The sequence below is a fragment of the Lygodium microphyllum genome, chromosome 20 (assembly GCF_053477565.2).
Source record: "Lygodium microphyllum isolate KBCC chromosome 20, Lygodium_microphyllum_v1.1.10, whole genome shotgun sequence".
NCBI classification, from domain to species: Eukaryota; Viridiplantae; Streptophyta; class Polypodiopsida; order Schizaeales; family Lygodiaceae; genus Lygodium; species Lygodium microphyllum.
In genome coordinates, this window is record NC_141154.1 from 129,722,792 (window position 1) to 129,741,893 (window position 19,102).

The 19,102-nt window shown below is 41.4% G+C and overlaps 1 protein-coding gene across 6 annotated transcripts in view; it reads left to right on the forward strand.

Moving 5' to 3' along the window:
* Nucleotides 1-3,158: 3,158 nt before the first annotated feature.
* Nucleotides 3,159-19,102, forward strand: part of LOC148019386 (glutamyl-tRNA(Gln) amidotransferase subunit C) — a 78,519-nt gene continuing 62,575 nt past the window's right edge. For all 6 annotated transcript variants that reach the window (XR_015687591.1, XR_015687592.1, XM_087661032.1 and 3 more), the window contains exon 1: nt 3,159-3,460. Coding sequence is in view for 4 of the 6 variants with exons in the window: in XM_087661032.1 (XP_087517158.1) it covers nt 3,227-3,460 (234 nt within the window). In the remaining 2 variants the exon portion in view is untranslated. The remainder of the gene's footprint in view (nt 3,461-19,102) is intronic.

Here is a 19,102-nt window from a genome sequence, read left to right on the forward strand (position 1 = left end):
GCTTGTATAATTAACTTCAATACCATTGACATCAAATAGCTCCACCACAGTATGCAATTGCTTACAATAATCTCATAGGACACATGCCCATGTTTCCAATGCTTCCATGACCTCAAGCACTTCTTATAGCAATCCCATAGGATACATGCTCCAATGATTGCTTAAGTGATGTGGATACATATAAGCCACCTAATCACTTTTGCAAAACTATTAAAAATTTCCACTTAGTTAAAATATATATTGTTGAGAATACATGGCTTGTCTATTCTATATATTATTAGAGGCTTGCCTATTTATTATTATTATTATTATTCTCTCTCTATCTCTCTCAATTAATAATTAATAGCATATATGCATAATTTTATATAATACATTAATTAAAATATAATTATACATCTTTTATTAATAATTAATTGATGTATTAGTAATCAGTTATTAATACCTAATCAATTATATTGTTGTAAATTTACACATATTAATTATTATACATGTAAATAAGTATATATATATATCAAGTATAATTAATATGGATAATACATAAAATATAATTAAAAATAACATTAATTAGTTAAAATAATAGTATATTATTTAACATTATAAATTATAGTTATATATTAACATATATACATGATATGCTCGCCATTGTAACATTTAACCAAAAAGTCAAAAGTACAAATGCACAGACTATGTAAAGTGTTTAGCTCTTGTCTACAGAAATAAGTTCTATCTCGTTTTTAACAATCCTAAGATATTTAAAGCACTCTCTATTACTATAAACACATTTGAGTTACGCTTAGGCCTCGTGAGTTCACTGAAAGCACATTCTGTCTATAGATGTATTGGTTGAGAAGTTAAATAACATGTATGTTGTCAAATTAATATATAATTATATCATAATAATTATTAAATATTATATGTATTAAATATAATAATACATTACTTATAATCATATATGTTATTATGATATATTTTATAGATAGCATGACAACATATTCTAATGGGGTGGATGTGTGTGTGTGTGTAAATGAATGACACACACATTTTTTTCTTTTTTTCTCTTCTTGTTTTTTATATGTGATGTGTGTGTGTGTGTGTATGTATGTAATATGTGTGCATCTATTTGTGTGGTCTCATAAATGTATATCTCCTCTCTTGCTCTCATCATTTTTATTTTTCTCTCATTTCATTTTTTCCTCTTATACACATATGTGTATATATACATACACATGTATGTACACATCACATGTATATACTTCTGCGTAGACGTGTGTGCGTCTTATTAGAGTGTCGGAGATTTCTTAACTTACTTAAAAAATAAAAAAAGGCAACTATACTAAAGCAAAGAGGTAATGGGGCCATGGTGAGTTCAATTGATGGGTTTAGAGCGATTTTTTTTTTACAACAAAGATTGCTATGGCGCAACCCGTTTGGATTGTGCTTTGAAATCTCGATAGATTTCAAACTTAAAGAATCTATCCAAGTACGTTATCTCTTCCTCTTTTTGTTCATAACTTTAAATATACAAAATAATGCATGTCTACATATATGAGTGTGTGCATATTTGCAAGTGTGTATTTTACAAATGCGTATCTATTCTCTCTTTTGCTCTTTTTCTCTCTCATATATATGTTTAGATGCACTAGTGCGTGTCTTATACATGAATGTCCATTTGTGTGGTCTCATAAGAATGTGTACTCTCCTCTTTTTAGTTTCTCTATCTTGTCTCTCCTTTCTTTTCCCCTCTCTTACCTCTCATTTTCTTCTTCTTCTCCTCCTCTCTCTCGTTTTCTTTCTTCATTTTTATTTTCTCTCCTTTCTTTTTCCTTGTCTTTCATATTTCTTCCCTTCAAATGTGTGCATGGTTATATATGTGTATACATTGCATGCATATGTACATAATATATATTTATGTGTAGATGTGCATATTTGCATATGTGAGTGTGTGGATGTTTTATAAGCGTGTATCCATTGTCTTCTCTCTCTCTCTCTCTCATCAATGCAAGACCGTCCATTAAAATTGTATGTATATTTGTGGATGTTTTTAGAATATATACACATTGCAAGAACGTGTTATGTCATATGACTAATTAAAAAAGAAATAAAAAAGAGAGACAAAGAAAGAGACAGAGCCAAAGCTACATACAATCTTTCAAAGACTCACCTTTCTCCTTTCCATGATCATAACCTATGTTCAATTAAAACACACACACACACACACACACACACACACACACACACACACACACACACACACACACACACACACACACGTGTGTGAAACTAATTATAACCCCCACTCACCCTTCAAGAAAAAGCCCTCTCTATTCCTTGAATACCAAACTTTTCCTCCTGGTGCCACATAGGCTTGGGAGCGTTCTCACCATTAAATATTTATATATTTGAGAAATGGCTACAAGGGTTTTTTGGCGATATAGTTTAGGTTTGATCCTATTAACATTGGTGTTCCACTCCCTATATATCATTGAATGCCACATCCTCACATACTACATTTTTGTGTATTCAACATTATATTTGTCTAAGTTGCCAAAGCTTTCATATTTCAGATTATGTTGCTTATATCAACCTTACAATGTAGCTATGTGAAACATGCTTTCAAACCCTGTATGAAGCATTGAAATAACATTGAAGTGAAGCGCCAAGAAAATGTATGTGCAGAGTGCCTAGTTTTAACTAAAAAACACTCATCGACTGAACACAAGGATTGCAAAGGTCAAGATGGAGGGCATGAGCTTGAGTACCTTTAGCTAGTGTTTACGAAAAACATTTCAATAGTAGACATAAAAATCTTTAACTCAATAGTAGATATAAAAACGTTAAACTTAATTTTTTTTTGGGAGAAATCTTTAAATTAAATTACATATATTTTCCATTTTGGTAATTAAAATTTTTGTAAAGTTCAAGGTCTTCAATCGTCTCTTGAAAAATTTGAAGGTTTTTTTCTTGAAATTTGTGTTGCTCTTTTCTCAATAAACCTTGGTTTCTTGTGATCAATGGCTTTGGCACTCTATTTGTGAAAAATATTTTTTGGTAGTAGATACGAAAACCTTTAACTCGAAAATTTATAGGGATTTTGGAATAAAATTATACTTTTTTTTTTTTGGCAAATAAATTTGTAATGTGCCTCAAGAGATGCGAGGTGCAGTGATTAAACATCGGCCGTCGGTTATTTTTGTGAGCTCTGCTTCAGCAGAGCTTGGAGGCTGGCATGGCGTTGAGGTGCAGTTCCAGGCTGGTGTTTACGGGCTCGGCGGCTTCCCTGCCTCCTCTGCCGACGTTGGGAGCATCACTGCCCTCTCTTCCTTCTCGTTCTCGCCGCTGGTGTTGCTTCTCCTCTTCCTCCTCGTCGACTACTTCTGCACGCGCTCTTCCGTCCAACATTGAACCTCCCGACGTGCTTCAGCTTGCCGAAAAAGCTCGCATCATTCTTACGCCCGAAGAGGTACCTGACCAGAACTTGTCTTCCCGAGACGAAGATTTCAAACTTTTATCAATGAAATTTTTTTCTATCGGGCCGAAAAGTATTTGTTGATAGCACAGATATACAGAAGGAAATACATTTTGATGCTCTTTACTGGAGTTATGAGCCAACGAACGTACAAGAAGTCAATGTCCCCAGTCACACCTAAACACTCTGAAGGAATTAGCTCCGATTAAATGCTTCTCGTGTCAGTCTGCTCCCTAACTACCATGCACACATGCAGACATAGTATCGAACTGGATACCAAAATAGTAGTGCAAGTGGCTAAAATCTCTCATGGCAAATGCTTGCTGTAAATTGGCCTTCAATTCTGAAATTATCTGCTCATCAGCCCTAGGCCTAGGGCACACAAGTAAGAATGAATCTCCTCTCACCATGCCTTTGGTGCTTGCTTCAGCCCATATGAGGCTTTCTGCAATCGGTAGACTTTCTTTCTAGTAGTTGGCTAACATAGACTTCCTCATTCAAGTCATCATGTAAGAAAGTAGTCATGATGTCAAACTGATGTGCATTGCAGCTATGATGTGTAGCCAAAGCAATGACTGAATGGATGGTTGTCATACATGACATCGGTGCAAAGGTCTCCTTATAATCAATGCCTCGTCTGTGAGCATAACCCTTTGCTACAAGTCTAGCTCTGTAGCGATCAATGCTACCATCTGCATGACGTTTAAGCTTAAAGACCCTCTTGGTGCTATTGGTATGCTTGCCTTTAGACAAGTCACATAACTCCCGAGTATTCATCTTCAATGCTTTGTAACTCTGATTGCATAGCATCTAGTCAATGTGTATCCTCCAAAGCATCCTCAACACAAAGAGGCTCTTCACCACGAGGAGTGGCCAATAAAGCGCAGCATGTAAAGTTCCTTGATGCTTGATGAGAGCCTGTTCTAGTATGTTCCGGAAGAGGGACAGCTTGTCTATTGTCTCATAAGGTATCCAACTGCCATCTAGGCAGTATCTTTGCTTCTCGAATAGCAGCTTTCTCTACGGTCCTTGCATCATCATGATTTGTTACCTCAATGGATGGAAAATTAGGCTGAAAATCAGCGTGGACAGGTTGCTGAATTTGCTGCAATGGTACATGAGATGGAGTGGGTGCATGCTCAATAATCTTTGGCAATGACCTCAATAATGACATATTTCAATTAAACATATCTTCAGGTGAATACTTGGCTGATTTTTGCAATCACCCAAGGTATTTCTGAATTATCAGCAAAGACAATGTCTCTATTGGCATCCAAAAGTATACATGTGTGCAATCATTGGCTTTCTGCCATTCCATGCCTCATAAGTTGTGATAGCCTTTAATGCTTAAGTAGGGTGAATTATTCAGTACATAGCAAGCTATATTAATAAAGATTGATATCCTAAGGCTCCTCTTGCTTGTTCGGTATCAACCTCGAGGTTGAGAGGGGGATCCTACCCTTGTTGGTATTCTACAAGTTTCGGCACTTATCTTTGACATTGGACTTTCCCACCTTGTTGTACCTTTCCCCATGCATTGCATGATTACATCATCTTTGTACTTGGGTGTTTAGGTAAGTGAACAATTTTCCCACGAGAGACACTTTTCAAGTGACACTTGTTGCATGAACATTCTTCAACATGTAGCATACTATGTATCCCATTGTGCAAAGTACCACTAGACAAGTCCTAAGCTATTTCCACTAGCGGATTACACCACCTTTTTTCTTCACATGATACTTCGTTACCTTTCCCTTATCCTCGAGTGGTTGGATAAGCTTGTATATTTTTGTGATGTGTTGGGTGTACCATCCCTACTCCTGTCTTTTGGGTCACTGTTACTTAATCGGTTGCTACCGCTAAAATTAACCTTCTACCACCCCTCTTCTCCTAAAAAAAAAAGAAGTTTAATGTGGTTCCATTTGCCTTTGTAGGGCTTGATAGGCCACTGTGTAGTCGACAAGCACCCTTTGTCCGATGCCTTGTTCTCTCTGGGGTGACTACTTGGACTTCCTTGGTAAGATAACCATCCCCTTTGTAGTCTTGGTAGACCACTGGGCAGCTGACGTGCACCCTTTGTCTGATACCCTTGGTTGCTTTGGGGTGGGATGCCTTAGGGTAAACATTGCAGGCATTTCCTTTGAGGATGAATTTTGGGCCTGAGAGGGTGTCTTGAGCTAAAACACAATTTACAGTTAACTAACATTTTTAAACAACCCCAAAACACACTTAGTTAATGAAAAATGCAAAGTTGGTGCGCCGTTCGAGAGAGTTTCAGTGGTCCCACAAAACCTTAATTTTTGGGGACACCCTTCAATATTTATAAATAAACAAGTTGCCTACCATTCAGCCTTATCCTTTTGTGCAAGTTTCTCAGTTGACTGAGCAAATTTCAGCAATTAGCCATCTATCATCTGCTATCCACAGCCATCATCGACCGTAGCCCATCACTATCTAGCCCTAGGTACCTTGTTGTTTTCAATTATCACCTTGCTGTTTGGAGGTCTCCATTTGTTGCGTTATCATAGCACTTGATCGGCCTATGTTTTCAGCATCTTCTGCCAGGCGACAAGCTGCTATAATCTCTCTCTCGCAATAGGCGATTGCTGTGGTACTTGCGTTTTTACCGTGCAGCAGGCCATCTACATCAGTAAACACCTCTCCTATTATCGCCTTAGTTCCTTGACACTTTGGTGATTGGTGTTTGGTGTTTTCCGCACTCCGATACTTCGATTGGTAGTCACAGTACTTGGGATTCGTCTTCGGTGGATATCACTCTTCGAAGCTACATTGCTCTATCCTTGGGTATACTTTTTTTTTTTTGCAAAGTAAAATGTGGCTAATTATGTTACTCTAAAGATTGATTACAACAGAGTGCTCATGCTCAACAAACTAGCTGGAGTTGATGCAAAGTCACAAATATATTATGTATACAAGTCTCTCAAGGCGGCTTGGGGAGAATGGGGACAAGAAGCCATGGAGAGGGGGTGTATCGATCTGGGGCTGCCTGCCTGCATCATGAAGAACAGGTCCTAGCCGCCCTAGGTGTGCAGAAAGTGAAAATGGAGCTCCTGACGAGCTCGAGACTTGCCTTGCACCTGGTTCCATCGGCCATGGAGGGAGTGGATGATGGAAGTTCAAAGCTCTGCTAAGGTCACATGTACTGAAAGACACTCCCTGCCAAAAACCTCATGACAGCGTGCCTTCTAGATGTGCCATCCTATAAGACTCCCTACGATCTCCCATACCTAAGAGTGGTCTGCTGTGGGCTCTAGTACTTGGTGGCTGGGTAAAGCTTTCAAGCTGACTACTGCGCAAGACCCAGCCTCAATGATGAAAATCGTGTCTTGCATCCCGGCCTCATATAAAAGGTGATGGCCTCGACTGACTGTCTGCCAGCAGAAAGCTCTCCACGAGATATATCCAAGGCTGGGTGCCACGCGGAGGAGAATGCGGCAGACCCCTCTCCACACGAGCTGTGTCGCCTCGCAAGACCAAAGGCAGTGCTTTAGAGTTTCCAAAAGCTATTGTGGGCAACGTTTACACCCTCCATCCTACTGCGTCTGGGCTAGCCAACTCCCAACCGCCAGCCCTCCATGTGCCAAAAGCTATAGCAAATACGACACTCTCCTCAACTTCCAGTTGTCCCATAGGCGGCGCCAAAAAGTCCGACGGAAGGCATCTGTGATGTTGTGCTCCGCCCAATATCTGCTACGCGAAGGCGCCTAGTCCATGTCATCCTGCATGAGTACATGTCTACTGATCCTGGCTATGTACTCCAAGAACCTCAGTGGGTTCTTGGTGACCGTAGTAGCTGGCCATAGCCACTCTCCAGGGTTCCACTCTAGCTCATTAAGTGGCCTGCTCTCCCATATCCAGAGGCGACACTCTCGGAATTCCTCCCAGAACACATAAGGGTCCAGACGCCAGGTCTTCCCCTGGAGACCAACCACACGAATTCTCCTCCAATGAAGGACAACAATCTTCTCGTCTTGCTCCCCTCTGTCAAGGACCATACGCCCCCTATCGTGCACGGTGAAGAAAATCCCGTAGGGGGCGCCGCCCACTCTACTTGTCACCTGTAGGGGGATACCTGCTGATGAGAATCTGGCGGCCCATACCTCGCTAGGCTCCATTGGCTCTCAGATCGGGGGGTCAAGCCACTCTTGAGGGGTCACTGTGCCAATCTCCCTTCTCCTCAACTTAGCTCCTCGTTGACAACTTGATGCCTGCTGCAACATCTCCTGATCCACCATCCTGTATACCTCTTGCCACGTCCTGATAATATGAGCAGGGCCAATCTTCCATCCAACCCACTGGATGTGGGGGCACTCGCCAATTTGTATCCCGTCCCGATCTCTGACCTAGGGGTTCGAGACCACCGGCTAGCGGTCCATCTTCTCTTGGCATCTTGGAGGCTTTGAATTAGGGCCTTGCGAAGGCCTTGCCACACACGAAGTAGGCTGCGGAGAAAGAAGGATTTAGGTGGTGTGATTTGGGCCATCGTGAAGAACCATCTCAAGGATGGCCTCTAATCACCACCAAGCCTCGGTCTATACTCTTGGAGACCCTCTTGTAGAAGGGCCTTCCAAGTTTGCCCTCCTTGTGTGAGCCCATGGACTACTAGCTTGCCCAAAAGGGCCAGGCTCTGGAACTCTGGGTCTATGATCCCAAGCCCTCTCTCAGATTGATGTCGAATTTTGGTTGTCCACGCCACCTTGGCTTGAGAATCCCTTGAACCGTTTGAGCCGGCCTAGAGAAAATTCCGCACTAGGTGGCGAAGTTGAACTACGTAAGATGAGGAGAAGCACCAACACGAGACAATTTACCAAGCTGTCGCTAGGAGGACCTAGTTGACCACCAGGGCTCGGCCCGCTAAGGAGAGGTAGGCAGTACTCTAGTAGGTCAGCTTCTGCCTGCTAGAGTTGAGAATTGGAAGAAACCGCAGGGCAGGAGTGATGTCGAGTTCCACCTGGAACCCTAGGTATCGGACAATTTGCCCTTTGCACACCCATCTGAATCCCACGTGTACGCCTCACTCAGTGCTAGAGTCGGGGTCCATAAGAAAACCAACCGACTTTTGCCAATTGATTTTTGCTCCAGCTACAGTGCAAAACATCTTCAAAGCTAGTCTTACTCTCTTCAACATCAACTCATCATCCTCTATATAAAGGGCGGTATCATCTGCATACTCTGAATCTAAGAGCTTCGTCTCCTCCCTCATCGGAAGTTGAAGGCCACGTTCTTGGGGTGCGATGGCAGGGCAACAGTGCAACGGGCAGGAGCTAGGAGCGAGCAGACACTCTGTAGTCTACTAGTGGATATAGGCATACCCCTTGGGCATTCTTTGCACTCTTATATTCATTCACAGCATTCATTCACTTCAGAGTTTCTTCTCTCTGTGTTTATCTATGTGTTTGAGTTTTGAGTTTTTGGGTTTTGCGTTTTGCATTTAGGGTTTGTGTATTACTTGTTTATGTTTGAGTCTTTGTGTTTCAGTCTTGGTCGTACATGTGTTTTCTTAGTACAAACCCTTGCATATCTTCGCATGGGTCTCGTGTGACATAGATAAATCAAGCATTCAATAGCTTGCTGATATGAAGTGTTAGAAGTGGAGTAGCAATGGAGGCCTAAACATATGTTGTAATAAACTGCTGAAACACAAGACAAAAGAGAAAGGGAAAGAAAGAATACAATACAGGGAGAACTCAGATGTATGCTCGGGAAATGGAATCCATATATCAGACACGAGACTGTCACATACAATAGTGAGTCATTGGCTGCGTGGGCACTGGCACCGGCTTCTCTCTCCACGAGATCTCCAAGTGGTGAACTGACTGATTGAGGGGGAGGAGCGTGAATAAATAGGACAAAAATATGTCCTCAATATGATCAGGTTGGCTAGCAATAAATGCCCAATATGACCATAAAATGACACATAAAAAATGCCTAAATATCCGAAATAATCTCCCTAGCCTTTGCATGCATAGACTCACACATGAGCTAACATATCTACTAACACCCTCTCTCAGATCATGGGTGATCTGATACAATACAATGATACAATGATAAATGACTCATCATAGTCCATACAACATAGAACCACCATGCATACCCAAGCAGTGGGTGATCAAGCCACCACTAAGGTGCCTTGAAGAGAACCTGATGTCAATGTCGATTGTACCAGCTCTTGAAGATAGAGAAGATTATAGCAGCTCTCAATGTTTGTCAACAATGCCTCTGATGTAGCACACGTGACCATCTTGTCTCTAATGCCGTAGCGCATGAATGACCATGGATTCCCCTCCTTTGGCCAGACTGTCAAAATGTCCCCTTGTGAGCTCTAGACGAAAGCCACCCGCTCTTTGTCTAGTAACCAACCCATCATGAACATGGATGTCAATCCCAACTCAAGGATTTGAACTTGCAGACTTCGGTCGATGCGGGCATGGCTGCCCTATCTCACCACCCTCTCACACTCTTTCTAGCATTGGAGAGTCCTGAGGGATGACCTCATAACCACCACTAGAGAGTAGTTGAGGAAGGGGCCACCAAGCCCTTTCCACGATTCGAAGAAGAGGATCCCTTCTATGCCTTGGACTTCGCCTTGGCCGGAGGATTTGAGTCGGAATGAGGCAGATGATGACTCATTGGAGGAGTCTGCATCCCGCTTCATCTTCTGCTCCTTTTTCTTCTTGGAAGTTGCTAACTCTTTGCAGTCCTTCCGTAAACGGCCCTTCTTGCCACAATGGTAACACTGGGCCTTCGACTTCTTCGTATTCGAACCCCTCTCTGAAGCAACAAGAGCCTCACTTGAACCTCCAGAATGTGACGGAAGGTGCCTCGGTAGTCGCATGTGCATAAACAAAGACTTCATCACAGCACTCCATGTAAGATAATCAGGTCCATGGAGCTTGTCATCAGTGGATGTGCATGGAGTCGTCGTTTGTAGAGGATTAGAAGAGAAGTAGGGAAAAGAAGGTATTTGGAGAGGGAATGCAGCTAAAACATGAGCACAGATTGCAAAAAACGAGAGTTCACATATAGTATAACCCAAAATCTCACCAAAATAAGATAAAAGCTGCTGCAAAAAGTCAAAAAATCAGTTAAAAACTGCCGAAAATAGAAAAAACAGCTTGAAGTTACAGTTGCCCAGTCAGGAAGGAGTCAGGAATACCAAAACGCAGGCTGAGTACTGACACAAATAGGCTGAAAGACTTGCAGCAAACTGAAAACCTAAAATGCAGGCAATAGAGGGGAAGTAGACAGTAGGCGATGACAAATCTACAGGAAACGCAAGTAAAATAGGTCACCTGGTTGGAGCAGTAGTCACCTGATCAGCAAGGGTGGAAACAGTCCTGAAATCAGCAAGAAAACATAGCAAGAGCACAAATCGTGAAATCTGATACCATGTCAGAAGTGGAGCAACAATGGAAGTGTAAATATATGCTGTAATAAACTGTTGAAACACAAGACAAAAGAGAAAGGGAAAGAAATAACACAATATAGATGAGAACTCAGATGTATGCTCGGGAAATGGAGTCCATATATCAGACACGAGATTGTCGCATACAACAGTGAATCACTGGCTGCATGGGCACTGGCACCGGCTCCTCTCTCCATGGAATCTCTAGGTGGTGAACTGACTGACTGAGGAGCAGTAGGCTGAATAAATAGGACAAAAATATGTCCTCAATACGATTAGGTCGGCTAGCATTTAATGCTGGTCGACCAGCAATAAATGCCCAATATGACCCTAAAATGACACAAATAAAAAATGCCTAAATATCCAAAATAATCTCCCTAGCCTCTACATGCACAGACTCTCACATGAGCTGACCTATTTGCTAACAGAAGGTGTATCAAAGGATTTGCTACCATCACCAAAAGTGAGTCTGAATCTAGGCACCAGAATGAAACTAGGCTCCAAGGGAGTAGACATGGGCTTGTAATCCTCAAATTGAAAGCGTTGAAGAAGCTGTCCAATCAACTTGGATTGTGTCATAATGATGCCCCCTCAATGGTGGCAAATTGGATACCCAAATAATAGTGAAGTAGACTAAGATCTGTCATCTCAAAGGGTTACTATAAATCAGCCTTAAAATGCTGCAATTTGATCAGCATTGGTCCCAGTGACAAGCATGTCTTTAACATAAAGCACAATAATAAAAAAATTAGATCCTTTGATGTCGAATGTAAAGAGTAGCCTTGGTAGGGCTATTTTGAAACCCTAGATGCAATAAATGAGAATGTATGCGGGTATACCAAGCTTGTGGAGCTTGCTTTAAACCATACAAAGCCTTCTTGAGATGATAGACTTTGTGCTTAGAGCCTTTGACTACAAATCTTGGAGGTTGAGAAATATATACCTCTTTAGTGAGATATTTATGGAGAAGTGCTGTCTTGATGCCCAGCTAATGCACCTCGCAATGAAAGTGGGCATCAAGGGCGATAATAATACTCCTAATGGTAGTAATGCGAGAGGTAGGGGCAAACGTCTCCCCAAAGGCGATTCCTTGCTGTTAGGCGTAGCCCTTGGCAATAGGGCAGCGGGCTTTGTACTTGTCAATAGAACCATTTGACTTTCTCTTAATTTTATAAACTAATTTGGTACCTATTGCACGCTTGCCGTGAGGCAAGTCACATAGCTCCCAAGTGTCATTTTGATGGATGGAATCAATCTCTCCCTTCATTGCTTCCACCCAACAATCATATGAAAAAGCATCTTAATAACATAGAGGTTATTCATTGCATGTTGTAGCCCTTCAATGCACATGCAAGAAGATTACCTTGTTCCTTACAAGTGGAGGCCCAGGTGCAGTCAGCCAAAGAAAGAGGTTGGTTGCTATTTTGAAGAGTGTCTAGCAGTCAGCAAGGGACTCTTTTAGGCTGCTGAATTTCAGCCCTTGTATGCTCCAACTTATCAAGAATAGGGGATTGCTCTTCGGACAAGGTATCATGATGTTGTTGTGGCTGTAAATTAGGTTGAATAGGCTATTGTAATGTATTTGAATATGGTGGAAATAAAGGTTGAGATCGGCCATAGAACCATTATGGAAAAGTCGTAGTAGGTTGTCAAAGATACTGAAAATTCACCCAATAATACGTTAAAATAATAAAATTTTTCTTCAATGTTAGGAAAAAACAGGGCTAGCAGCCAAATAATATGATTTTTGAGCACATTGAGGACCAAGAAAATGAATTGAGGCGAAAGCTCTAAATTTCAGGTGCCTTTGTGGTGCAATTGGGTAAAAGCCCCAATTGGGACATCCTCTTGATGAGGGGATTATTCGTTATGATTTTTGGTTTATGAGCAATGAAGAAGACATATGTTTCTTTCTAAACTCAAACAAAGGTAAGAAATTGTAGCACCTTCCTTTGAGTCTCCATTAAGTGCACCATGTGTTTCACCACATACCATCTTCGGGGGTTTTGCACCCTTAGGCATAGCCTTTAGGATATATCCTTGCACCTATTTGGGTAGCGTATCGGTGATGGAGGCTTGGCCTTCCTCACACACTTTTGGACTATCCATTTGGGAGTGTATTGCAAACACACCGAAGTGTGTCCTAGTTGGTACTGCAATTTGTCTCCATGGCATTACCTAGTGGACTGATTGGTCTTTCTTCTATTCCCCAACTGACATTTAGATAGGTTTAACATGTCCAGTGTTGAGAAACCCTTCACCCTTCACCTGTAGTTTGCGTTTTTGCGTTTTTGCGTTTTGCGTTTAGGGTTTGCAGCCCCAAAAAGAGGTGCCATCCTAGACTGACTGTGCCTATTTATAGGCCGCTCTCTCATTCATTCCTCACGGCTGATTCATTCAGTCCGGTCACCTCCTCTCTAGTCTCTCCACTACCCTCACACCCCTTTAGGAGGGAATTGCGGTTCATGGTTCGTGGCTGTCTTCATCATCTTCCTTGTGCTACGGCACCCTTGTTTCTTTGTATCACATTCACTCCATGATTCAGAACTCATCATTCCATTCATCAGAGTTTCTTCTCTCTTCTCTTCTCTACATGTTTATCGAGTTTACTTTGTGTTCCTCCTCGCCAACCCTACTGTCTTGCTGGTATGCCATCTTTTGATATCTAGTTCCTTCACCTCGTTCATGGGCACCTTATGGAAAGATTTATATTTTAGTGTCTTTGCATCAATTGGTACTTCTTTTGCACTCAAGGCCTATTTTTGCCTACCCACCTACTTCATTTCTCTTATCCACCACTACGAAATCCACCTTATCTACCTCCATATCCTACACCACTTGCCTATCCCCTTGCAGCATCCCATTTATCCACATTAGCCAAGTATATGTTTTCAGACAAGACTTGTTTTAATAGGTCGAATTTTACCACTTGGTCCAATTTGATGAGGTATGTTTTGGATTCCCAAGGTTTGTGGGAACTTGTTCTTGGACAAGAAACCTAGCTTGATCCCCGTTGGTTTCCATATGAGGTTTGTAGCTCTTGGAAGAGTTGATATCAGGGAGACGTGAAATTTTAAGATACTTTAATCTTGCTGATAACATTTGAAAAAGAGTTTAATCAATGTGCAAGGTTGTTTAGCACATGTGATACACATGGTAGTCATTTCATGGTAAATAGGCTAAGGATCTCAAGGATGTAGTAGGTGTCAAAGACAAAAGTTGTGATAAGTTATACTAGTTGGGCTTTGGGGGTCAGTTGGTGTTAGTTTTAACCCTATCATAGTTGTTTGGCTAATAAGTGTCAGTGGGTGGCCAATAAGTGTCAGTGGTGGTGACACTAGGGATTAGTATTGATTAATTAATTAATGCCAGTCTAAGGGTCAATAGAGGCTGGGGACCACTCCAAGTTGCAAATGGCTTGGCCAATTTAATTATGGACGGACACATTTAATTTTGGGTAGGGTCAGAAGGGCTGAAATTAATTTTCAGGATGATTTAATTCTGAAAATTAATTAAATAGCTGGATAATGCCGAAAAATGGCTTTAGAAGGTTGCCCTTGCCAAAAATGCCCATGTAAACTGAGAAAACGTTTTTTGGGGCTAGGTCTCAACCATTCAGTTAGTTTATAACCCGGGGGAGAGAGAAAGAGAGGGAGCTTCTAGCTCAGTTTCTGATCAGAGAACAGCAATTTGCTGCAGAAGACAGCCATTTGAGGGCCTTAGTAGGTAGTGGATAGCATGGAGACACCTTCTAGGGGCTGGCAACAACATTACTGATTAGGTGGCAGCATTTTGGAGGTGCTTTCCAATAGGCGAGTGGAGCAGACATTAGGCAGATTTTGGGTGAAGAAAATCAAACTTCTCGCTCATCTTGGCTTTCTCTCACCTTCTCTAGTAATTTCTCAAAATATCTTAGCATTCTTAGCCATTTAGAGACCCTAAATTTATGCAAAAATTTGGATTTGACAGCCACCTCAGGACTCGTGCCAATAGGCAAAGGCATCGTATATTGAATTCAGCACTTGAAATTTGTGTAATTGTCATGGAATTTAGATGCCAGTCCATTCATTGTAAATTGGGGCAACATTTGGCCAGTTTGTGGTTCCAATTGTGCAAGTCCTGGGTGAAAAGTCAAGGGGCAAATGGCCCAAATTGCTCGTCAATTGTTATTACAGCAAGGGTCTTTTGGAATAGCAAAGGAAATTGTGGAACCTCAGCTTGTACTTATTCCATTGGCAATTAAAGTTAAAGAAATACCGAAAGGGGCATCGGTTTTGGGGTCAATAGGGTGTTCAATGTCCAAGATCATTAAGGCAAATTGTGCATTTCAATTTATGTTTATCTGTTGATTGCTGTAGTTAAGTGCTTAATCAGGGAATTATCACCCTCTCTAATAAGGAATGTTGGTTTTAGTCGAAATATTATAGCCATAGTAGAGTTGATGCAAGGTCTCCTTCTTGAATTCCTTTCTTAGCTCCAGCACTTTGACCTTGCCTTTGAGTGTTGGGTCCATCTCCTTGAGCGCTATGTGGTGTAGGATCAGAATCGTTGCATCAATTTAGACCATGAGATGTGAAATTTCACAATCACTGATAAGGATGACTTGAAAGTCAAGTTGGCTAAGTATTGTTGTCTCCTTGCTGCTGAGTTTTCAACCATTGGGGTCCCTAAGTCCCCCAATGATCAGGTTATATTGTTCATTACTAAGCTATTGGGGAAATATTTCCATTTAGTGCAGCAAGTGATCTCATAGCCTTAGATGCCTAGAGTCTATGAATTTGAGTGTCAACTATTGTGCTACGATGAACTCTTCGATCAATTTTATGGGACACCCTCCACAAAGGGGGTCTTTGTTGCATCTTCTTAAAAGGGGCAGCAAAGGAATGGCAAGGAAACTCAAACTTTCAATCAAAATCCAAATCAAACCCAAGCTAGTGAGTCACAAGGAACCTCTTAGCCAAAACTCAAACGCAGGTAGTAGAATGTACCAAAAGAAAATTGGTAGTGTCAATATTGTCAAAAGATCGATGATGAGTGTCGTTTAAAGGCTAAGGGTAGTCCGCCCAAGACTCGCATCTCGAACACATTTGGTAAGGGCACTCCTGCCTCATGTCCACAATCAAGACAGTAGGGTAGACCCATTGTTCACATGGCAATTGGTTCTTTTGCTCCCTCTTCACTTGAGTTATTAGAAATGTTTGCTTATCCTATTGCCGTGGACTTAAGTTATTCTCAGGCATGTGCTGTTTCTCTTGAGGATAGACTTGATGAGTCCCCTTCCCACTCTTTGAATACACAGCCAGAAGCACTTGAGTCCACTTTCTCTAGAGATCCTTTGTCCCAATAGATTGTGGAGCCTTCTTCGGGGTTTAGCTCTTTGTGATGGTGCTCGCGATCCCTTTTTACTTCCCACCTATACATCCCTTGATCCTTGTAGGGCACGCTCTCGCTTGTCTTCTCTTTTTCACTGTACATTTCTCCTTTACTTTCTTACATTCTTAATGTGCCTACCCTTTGGTAGTGGGAGTCTTTTTACATTTCTACATCACACCCACTTGCACTTTCTATTGAAGTTGAGGTCTGCATGTTTTATGATCTTATATCATTGTTTTTGCTTTCTTTTACAGGTTGACATTTGCTTTCGCAAGGTCTACCCTCTAGCTTGGAGCGAAGACTTGGATCGTTTGGCACTTCTTCTATTGGTTGCACCTTTTGGTGACGCTTTTTTCCCAGGATTTGTCATTGCCTCTTTGGAGGCCACCTTGGAAGCTATTCATTTCACAAGTTTTCAGCTGGACATGTATCTAACTCTTCTTTGGATGCTACTCCTTTTCCTTATTGACATCAATATCTTGGGGATAGAGGGGGTGCTTACTTCTCCTTTCACTGTCTAATGGTGAGGAGTGGTCTACAACTTTGCCTTTCACTTTGAGAGGAGGCGGCTTCTTCTCTCGATAGTGACAGTGATGATGCTTACAGATTTTTATTTAGACATTGTATTTATTGTACATTTTTGAATATTGTATCTTTATTTGCATTGTCAAGATGACCTAATTGTAAAAGGGCACTTTCCTTGTGAGGGCACTGTCCAAGTGGCACCATTGCACAATATTTTGCATAAGCATGATATCTTGTATCTCCCTTTGCATAATTCCAATGCATTGGTATTATGTTCATGTAAACATGCATCTGTGCGTATTTATCCCTTTTTGGTCACCTTGTAATGGTTGACTCTAGATCCACTATATTTGTGGTATTCCCATGGTAGTCTCCAAAGGCAGTTTCCTTTGCTTGCTTGCTTGCTTGCTTTGCTTATCTTACTAGCTTACAGTCCTCTTTTTTATCTTTCCACATATCCCCCCATATTTGCTATAGACTACACTAGCATATTCCTTTGTCATCACCATCCAGTTGTAGTAGGGATTGCTTATTTTATGAAAGTCTTTGGGTCTAGCTACTAATCTCCCGTCGTTACTTAATCGACTGCTACCTCCCTTTTTGAAACAATCCTTACCACCCAAAAAAAAGAAAAAGGAGTTCATTGTGGTTCATTGGGCAACCGATGTGTATCCTTTATTTGATGGCGTGGTCTCTCTGTGGTGACCACTGTGGTTTCATCTGGCTTTATAGGACTTAGTAGGCCATTGGGCAGCCGACGTGTATCCTTTGTTTGATTGTGTAGCCTCTTTGGGGTGACCATTGGGACTCTCTTGGTAAGATAACCATCGCCTTTGTAGCCTTGGTAGGCCATTGGATAGCCACTATGCATCCTTTGTTCAATGCCTTGGCTGCTTTGAGGTGGGACGCCTTGGGGTAAAACATATCAAAACTGAAAATACTCAAAATTTGGATTGGCTTTCCTTTCTAGCTCAGTTTTTGGCTTGAAAGGGGGTGTTGAGCTAACATAAGCATTACATGTTGAAGTAGTGACTTAAACAACCCAAAAAATGCTTAATTAATCAAAAGCCTAAATTGGCGCGTTGTTTGAGAGAGTTTTAAAATGGTGTGCAATACAAGGTTACAAAACTGTCTATAAATAGGTAGGATGCTCTCCATTCAATCCCAATGTTGTTTTTGCAAGTTTTAGGTGCTGTAGCTTTGCTGCCTATGCTTTGTTCACAGAGGACATCTTAGTTCAAGCTATCCCTTGCGGATTGTATCCATTTGGCACTTGTTTTTAGCCTCCATCTCCTTCATCTAGCTATTGTTTGTTGATCTTGTCACCTTCCACACTGCGTTTGTTACCAGGTCATCTCCAACTGTCTGGTGTTAGTATCTATGTTGTGTTTGTATCATCTGGGCCATTTGAGTAGTTGCTTTCAACCAAGAGCTGCGTTTGATCTTCTCTCTTCTCCTAGAGCTGTTCTACATTGTCATCCTTCATCCTAATACTTGTGTTTGCATTCCACTCAGTTGCCTAGTTTTTCTCTCTCCTTAGGTACTTGCATTTTTCAGTCTTTTTTTCTTCTCATTGCGTGTCCGCATTAGATCCAACTTCCATAGCTGCATTTGCTAGTGTTTAACCCTTGGAGGTTGCCTTGCTGCATTTTGGGATTCGTTCAGAGTATGATACACTCTCTGGCTCATTATCTTTGCCTTGGTCCTTGGAGCACAGGAGTTTGAGGTTCAGTATTCATTCACTGCATAGTGTGTTTGTTATACGAGCACTATATTTTTAGTAGATGTTCACTTCAGTATTCTCTGTGTTCTTTGTCTTTGAGTTGCCCTAACCCTAATTGTGTTGTATCAGTTTGTGCTTTGTCATACGATTGGTCTTGTGCTTTTTGTATTTAGAGCATTGCTTCACTTGGTTTTGGAGCTAAGTTCTCTTTGAGATACCTAGTACTTTGATTGGAAAGCTCATTTGCAGAAGTAGGAATGATAGAAGGGTTAGATGACTTGGAATACTCTCACACTGCATTAGTCTCCACAGCCAAACATGTCTAGAAACAATCAAGAGTGGGCCTCCCAGCTTACCACTCGTAGATTTGGCATGATTGGAGAGATTTCAAACTACCATGGAGTCCATTGACTATACAAGATTTCAGCTACAGAGTATGATCTATCCTTATGCATATGGTTCATCAACAGATTGGAGGTAAGATTGAGTTTTTCCTTTCAGATTCGATGCATAGAACTAGTGATCATGTAGGAAAGATGGAATCTCCATCACGAACTTGCCATCTGCCAGTGGAAACTGGCACAGACTA